Source organism: Notothenia coriiceps, unplaced genomic scaffold, assembly GCF_000735185.1.
Source record: "Notothenia coriiceps isolate Sejong01 unplaced genomic scaffold, NC01 NC01_scaffold00001549, whole genome shotgun sequence".
NCBI classification, from domain to species: Eukaryota; Metazoa; Chordata; class Actinopteri; order Perciformes; family Nototheniidae; genus Notothenia; species Notothenia coriiceps.
In genome coordinates, this window is record NW_011334250.1 from 1 (window position 1) to 7,823 (window position 7,823).

Genomic DNA, 7,823 nt, shown 5'->3' on the forward strand with positions numbered 1-7,823 from the left:
CTTCTCCCTCTCCTTCTTCTTCTTCTTCTTCTTCTTCTTCTTCTTCTTCTTCTTCTTCTTCTTCTTCTTCTTCTTCTTCTTCTTCTTCTTCTCCTCCTCCTTCTTCTTCTTCTTCTTCTCCTTCTCCTTCTCCTTCTTCTCCTTCTCCTCTCGGTTTTTGGCGGATTGCAAAGAACTTTAAGGGTGCATACCGCCACCTACTGTACAAGATTGTGATTAGGCTTTGGCTTTAGCAGACAGTTAGCTTAGCTTAGCCTGGGGGAAAACAGCTAGCCACCATTAGTCCAAAGTTATAAAAGAGCCAACTAGAGACAAATACAATTGTTGTAAGAGAACTCTGATGTAAATATACTGTAAGCTGCTGAGTCATTGTATAGACATCATTTTGTACTGAACAGCTTAAATATAAGGCTTTGGCTCTAGCAGGCAGTTAGCTTAGCTTGTTGTAAACACTGGAGGAAAACAGAATGCCACCATTTGTCCACATTTAAAAAAAGAGCCAACTAAAGCATACATTGAAATCTTACTAAGTTAACTCTGATGTAAATGCACACATAGTTTTGTACTGAACTGAAAGAAGCAGCAAAAAACAGAAAGTAACTGTAGCCTACTGTAGACAGATTAGCGCTAAACCACATATTGGCATAAACAGTAATGTTTCCAATGTTTTCTCCACATTTCGGGATTTTTACAGAACAAACAAACAAGATAGGTATAACGTGTTAATTTGTGAGCTCTAGAGTGGATTGACGGTGCACATATATTACCTTTGCACAGGTGAGTTGTTTGTTTCAGTAGGCCTGGGAGGCTGGGTTAAAGAAAACACTCGTGTGTGCCAATGAATACTCGTATACCAGGGAGTCAAACTGCTTTGGCTTCACTCGCAACAGAGCAACTTTCTGGGAATACACATAGCCCTGCTTTCCAAACTGAATCCAGTTTTCTTCAGATCTACGTTTGCTAGTTGTAACAGGATTGGGCAGGCAACAGAAAAACACAGCAAACAAAGTCTGGGAATCTGTCAAAGGGGCTTTATTTACCCAAACTCAAAATCATCAAACAACAAAGCAAAGTTTTCCTTAGTTGGATAGCTAACCTGTCTGGGGTCAATGACCAAACATCTTCAAGGAGAAAATAGGTTCTTATCATGTGCCAAACCAAACTGAACTCCTCAGTTGGTCTTTTTCTTCTTTGCTGTGGGGATCAGCTTCAGGTGTTACTCTCATCAATAAAAAGCAGATTGTCAAACAATTGCTTTGATATCAGTTTCAATTGTGTCTTGAATGAATGCAAAAGGAAGAAGAAGGATAACAAAATCTACTTTTGAGTCACTGTTTTGTATTGTCGGCTCTATCTGCTAAGTGCTGCACATGCTTTCGGTATACTATGAATACTGTGCTGTCCATTTGAGACTTTGACTGAATGTGAGGTCTTGACCCCATTATGCCTCTAAAACACCAGTTACTGAAATAGAAGTACATGCTGCAGCTGAGGGAGAAGGCTCTGGCCTTTTTTTAAATGAGCTAGTAAAGAAATATATCCTTTTTCAGAAACAGAAAAATCGAGTATGTTTCTTATGGAGCCTGGAAAGGGTTTACTTTCACAACATGACCTTGTTACTGCTATCCTTGAATTACAAGTGTGTGTGTGTGTGTGTGTGTGTGTGTGTGTGCGTGCGTGCGTGCGTGTGTGTGTGTGTGTGTGTGTGTGTGTGTGTGTGTGTGTCCTTGAATATAGGATCACTTTTTTTCTGAACCTTATCAAGTATCAAAGACTAAGAAAAGAAACACACTCTTTACATCTGAAAATTAAGACTTTAATACAGATTTGAGGTTTGTACACAGCACATATGCAGAACAATACAACACCATACAAGTCATGGACATACATTATTTATACAAACAACAAAATGAGATTAAGCCAATGCAAACAGTGAAAAACAAATGTGTCATGTAAGAAAACATTGCCGATACTTCTTTGAGTTAAAAAGCTTTCTATTCCAATAAACAGAGTAATTTCACACCACTATCAAAAAGCCCAAAAAGAAAGCTCTTACAGGAGCTGAACAGACACCAGGCATAATAATATTAATAACACTGCAGACTGAGAGGACTCTTCAAAGACACTGTTAGGCACAGCGAGATGATTTTGACCTGATTAAGCAACGGCACCGCACTTAAGTCCCGTGTTTTCAAATGTTTCATCAAAAACACAGAAATAGTGATGCTTAATTAGCTCAAGTTCACCTCGCAGCAAAAATTATCCGACGGAATATTAAATGAGATGTTTTTTCTTTTTTACATGGGTACAAACACCCTGACAGGCACTTTCCACTAAGGATTATTTTATGCTAAGGAGAGCCAGTGTTTGAGAAAGTGTGAAATGAACAATCTGTTTCTAACTTCATCTCCCACAGGGTGTTTTCTCTCTTGGTCAGTGGCCCAATATATCAAACTGTGACTCTCCACTTACCTCTCTGAAGCGTCACTTTTGCACGGGCATGAATGTAGGAATGTTAGAGTTAGAGGTTGCGAATCAAACCACATTATTGAGAGGTTGCATGTATATTATTGCAAAAATAAAACAGTCAATATAAAAACAAATGTAAATGTTGCATTATGCCAGTTTTAAAATAGTCTAGGTATATGTTATGTATGTTTCAAAGTTACATTCAAGACCATGAAAACATATCATCTCTTTAAGTGTTTGTTTACATACATTCGTGTATCTGGAATGCTGACCAAGACAAGTGATATATGACATCACAGTCAGACCTTTATACAGGTCATGAAATGTGATGTCGTTAAACAAACCATTAACATTTGTCCCCTCTTCCTATGTCACATGTGGGCTTATTAACATATACTACCCTCCATCTGAGTATCTCATCACACAGCTTGAGAACTGGCGATGGAAAGGTGGGCTATATTTTTCTTGCAACCCCATCATCAAGACAGTATGAAAAATCTTTAAAGCAAGTAAATATGTTCTACTGGAAACCGAAAATACAAGTATGAACCTAAAAATGTCCCCTTAAAATAACAAAGAGTGTGCTTCAAGATGCTAGAGGTTGTAAGAATGACATAAATGGGGCAAAGGTTTGTCAAAAGTATGTGTAGTGCCTCCAGAAAATAATAGCATTCAGCTAGTGGTATTGATTTCCTTAGGGAATAAGACCTTTTTTGTTTTTGATTCGGCTTCAGGCCTTTATAGAAAACACAAAGACAGCCACCCACCAGCAATGGATGCAGGAGGCACTGTATTCTTTTGTGAAACTTGTGAGCTGCACAGTGCAGTGGCAAGTAATTATATGAATACATCATGCAGAGGTGAAAACAATGTAACATCACTCCTTAAAAGTGTCAGATCTATCTCTTAACTTCGTCTTTCCTTTCTTTTTCATCATCTTCTCCTCTGTATTTAACATTCTCCAATGCTTTCATCACCTTACCACTCCCTTCTCTAAATCTGTCGCAGCCCTTAATTTACTCAAACACGACCTTGAGGAGGAGGGATTCAGCTTTACACAACTTCTAGCAGCCTAGTGGAGGTCAGCAGCTCTTACAACAACTGTGAAATACATATTCAATTTCACCCAGTTTAGGCCGTTAGAATGAATAAAGCAACACAGTCTCACGGCATTTCGTGTTATAGTCACGAAATTAATGTGACTCGTGTTCACTAACACGATTTTTATACTACCAATAGAAATACATTGCTTTTAAAATCGTTCTGTGTGACACAAAAAAAAATGCAAAAATCGTGTCGATGAACACGAATCAATAGATTAAATTAATTTTGTGACTATAACAGGAAATGCCGTGAGAGTGGGTTGAATAGAGAGTGGTAATTTATGCACAGATGACAACATCTCTACTAATCTAATCATCACTAAACATTTTGGGAATAACTCGTTTACAATCTTGCTGAAGGTTTGATAGGAAGTTTGATACTCACATGTGTAGTTACGCTAAGTATGAAGCTAGCACCAGCTGTTAACGGTTTCAAGCTAAGCTACGTTATCCAGCTGCTGAAGGTAGCTTGATATTCACTGTAAAGACATGAGAGTAGTAAATTGTTGAACAATTTCTTTAACGTTAAGATATTGACAGTTGGTAAGCTAGCTAACATGCTAGTTTTGGTAAGCTAACCTATCATTGCATCATTGCTTACACATCACCACTGATTAATAGCTAGCAGAAGATTCAATTGTCTGCTAGCATTAAATCTTAACATTCACATTTGTTGTCTGCTAGCTGAACAAAATGCTTAACACTTCCTTTAAAGCTGAGAAAGTGACCGTTTTTTTAGCTAGCTAGTATACTATTATTGGTAGGCTAACATTCACTGTGTCATTGCCTGTACATTAATCACTGATTAATAGCTAACAGAAAGATGAATTGTTTGCTAAATTCACATATTAACATTCGTTGCATGCTGCTTTGTCTGCTAGCAAGTAGCAAGGCTGCAACTTTTAGATGAGCTAAGACCAATGAGCAAATAGTTTAGTGTCGCCTGAATCTGGAGACAGATCTATAACAATAATTTTTGAACTTCGAAATTACTGTGAATTGTCCTACCAAAAATACAGCTATATATATATGACAAATCTCATCTCGTATTGCACAATTTTCCAGTGGACCTCAATGATTGTAGCCTACTGTATGTGGTTGCTAGAAGTGTGGTAAAGTAACTGCAACGCCTCACTTTACATTTTTGATTTACTTGTCAGTCCATGCCACATAGAGTTGTTAAAAAAAATCCACCCATTCTTAAAAGGACTACAACTCTACCTCTCCCTTCTCTTCCCATTCCCCCATTCGTCATTGAGAATTCCTGTTGTGTTTACTACAAGGCTCCCCAGGGTCCTTCGTTGCTCCTCCGTTAACCTCCACTCCGCTCTCGGTCCAGGGGGCCACGCTGCCCTGGGTTACTTTGCCACAGCGGGCCAAGCTAGCCACCTGGTTGGAAGACAGCACCCGGTCCCAAATACCCACCTGGGATAACTCTCCCACCAGGGCCTGGGATGAGTCAAAACTTCCACCTAGGGAATCCTTTAAAAAAAAAAAAAAAAGTAGAGAAGATGGATCACTGAAAGGATGTTTTAAAAATATCTTTTACTTTCATACGCTGCTATGGACAGTCTTGCACTAATGCACATTTCTCAAAGTTATGGAAGTGACTGTTATTTTGTATATAGTGATTGTTGTGCTTTTATATATGTCTTAATGTGTGCATATGTATAAATGTGTCTGTTGATTGTGTGTATATAGATATATACATATTTTTATATATATTTTTATTTTCGTATTCAGGATTGTCGGAAACGGCATTTCGATCTCTCTGTCTGTCCACACAAACTGAAAGATTGACAATAAAGTTGACTTTGATACAAAAGCACAGCTTCAATGGTTTTGTTGCCTTGAGCCGGATTGTGTTCATTCTCGCAGGAAGATGAATATGATGTGAAAAAAGTGACTAGTATGAATGAAATACTACTGAATTGATGTTGAATATCTACTGCATTGTACCGCATTGCTCTACTCGACTTGACTCGCTCTTTTTTTGTTGGCCATTAGCAAAAGTTGTGGAAAGTACTTGGTCCTTTCTTTGGTACCATGTTGGTAGAGGGTCTAAGCTGAGTTTATAGGCCTTCTAGAAGGTAAAGTTAAAACACTGGACACCACTTATTGGTCCGAGAGAAAATCTAGCGCAACAAAATGCAATCTTAAAATTCACCACAATTATTTGTTGTTTTTAAAATGGCCATCCCACAAAGATACACAGAATACTACGCTGTGTTGGTGCAAACATTTCTCTGTTTAGAGATTGATAAAAGGATCCAATGAGTGTTGCTTGAGACAGTTTTATAAGGTGACGCTACTGTATATCGGTGATCTACAAACACAACTTACAATGATTGAGTGCTATCCGCAGTGGAAAACTAAATAAAAAAAGTACCTTGTACAGAAAGGGACTTGAGTTGAGTGGAGCAGAGCCATACCATGCAGTGGAAATGCAGCTTTTGAACATTACGCTCACACGCACACACCTTATCTACTCAGCACTAGAAGATCCCACTCTGTTTAGCAGCACAATCCAAACTAAATTGAATTTGTAGATTTACTGTGTCGTACTTTCTTCAAGGCTCTCAAAGTGTTTCATGCTTTTATTTATTTACTAACATTATCTACACCTTATGGATAAGTCAATAAGTGAATAGCCTTGCAGCTGCAGGGGGAATTTCACTCTTTGCTTACAGTGCTGTAGTCAGCAGTAGCCTAAGGGGATACCAAATTAGATTTATTTGCAAGAAATCATGCCCGTTATCACTCTTTTCGTCATGGAAGTTGTATTTCCACATGTATATTTTCCACATCCACGTATATATATATATTTTTTACATTTTAATGCTACTTTATTTCTGTTTCTGAAATATTTTGGACTATTTATTTCTTGTGTCTTAATTTCTCTTATGTACATTGCCTTGTTTTTTTATGCTGCTGCAACGCAAACATTTCCCAAATCGGGATGAATAAAGTACCTATCTATCTATCTATCTATCTATCTATCTATCTATCTATCTATCTATCTATCTATCTATCTATCTATCCATCTATCAATCTTCATACACTTACTTGCTCTTGCCCGAGTATGAGCACTCCTCCAGGTCTGACGTGATGTCCGGCGGCCACTCCGCGCCCCTCGCCCCTCAGCTTTCCCCCCTGGTAGGCCTGCCAGGCTCCTCCTTTCTGGCTCCATGTCACACAGATGTGCTGCCAGCTGCCTTTGGACAGGTTAAGAGGCAACTGCGCCACCTATGAATCAACGAGCAAAAGGGCAGTTCAGATAAAGCAGATGTCTCTACACACGCACCACAGATTTGTAGGTAAGAGATGTCAACAGGCGTTATCTGTTTCACTTTTTTGACAGTCCTTCAACATCTTATTTGTCTCGTATTTCTTCAGTTGTATGGTATATTTCGTCAGTCCCAAAGACATCCTGCTACCTTCAAGGACACAGAACTTTCCCCCCAGGTATATATTACCATAGTGAATTCATTAAACTATACCTAAAGCACAGCCCTGCATTTCATTGCCCTGCGGTGTTCTCAATATGGTTTGCAATTCAAACATAGGAATGGAGCTATTTAACTGTGTCTGATAAATATGCTCTTCCACATGATGTGTTCTAGTTATGGGTAATTGGATATTTGTTTTCCACCTAAGTTTCCTGATTGTCCGTGTCCAAACTTTCCATGGGGAAATCCACGTTTTCCATCCATGTATCTTTTGATGAGACATGGAAGATGCTAATTATTTAAGTTGAGCATGCTTTAAGTTTAGTACATTTTTGTTACCCTCAAACAGAGCCAGGCTAGCTGTTTCCATCATTATATATGATTGCGGTGAAAGATATGGTTGGTCTGAAACTTCTCGACCAATTCCAAGAAATCAGAAAAGCATATTTAAAAATGTTAAACTCTAGCAGCGGATAAGTCAGCTTAGATACACAGTGGACGCTCAGATTCAGTACCTTATCATTGATGAGCAGCTCAGCGGGGGTGTGCAGGCCTTGCATCAGCACCAGTTCGTTGGGTTGTTTGGAAACAGCATAAGACAGCGGCGTCCCGATCCCCCGCTCCGCGGGCCGCAGCCACAGGCACACGGTTAACGCCCGCAGCGCCGGGATGGCGTGTTTCACGACAGCGTACATGTAGTTTGTCCGAGTTGGAAAGGACAGCCTGTAGCCCTCTGGGAAAGAATGCCCTGAGACACCTGGAGAGCATGGAAACAAAAGAAGTGTAAGAGAGTAAAAGTAGA

The 7,823-nt window shown here is 39.2% G+C and overlaps 1 protein-coding gene across 1 annotated transcript in view; it reads right to left on the minus strand.

Moving 5' to 3' along the window:
* Positions 1-1,794: 1,794 nt before the first annotated feature.
* Positions 1,795-7,823, minus strand: part of LOC104962722 (neuronal pentraxin receptor-like) — a 12,401-nt gene continuing 6,372 nt past the window's right edge. The window contains exons 2-4 of the mRNA XM_010791218.1: positions 7,537-7,778; positions 6,639-6,818; positions 1,795-5,054 (exon numbers count right to left, since the gene is read on the minus strand). Of these exons, the coding sequence (XP_010789520.1) occupies positions 4,824-5,054; positions 6,639-6,818; positions 7,537-7,778 (653 nt within the window). The 3' untranslated portion in view covers positions 1,795-4,823. The remainder of the gene's footprint in view (positions 5,055-6,638; positions 6,819-7,536; positions 7,779-7,823) is intronic.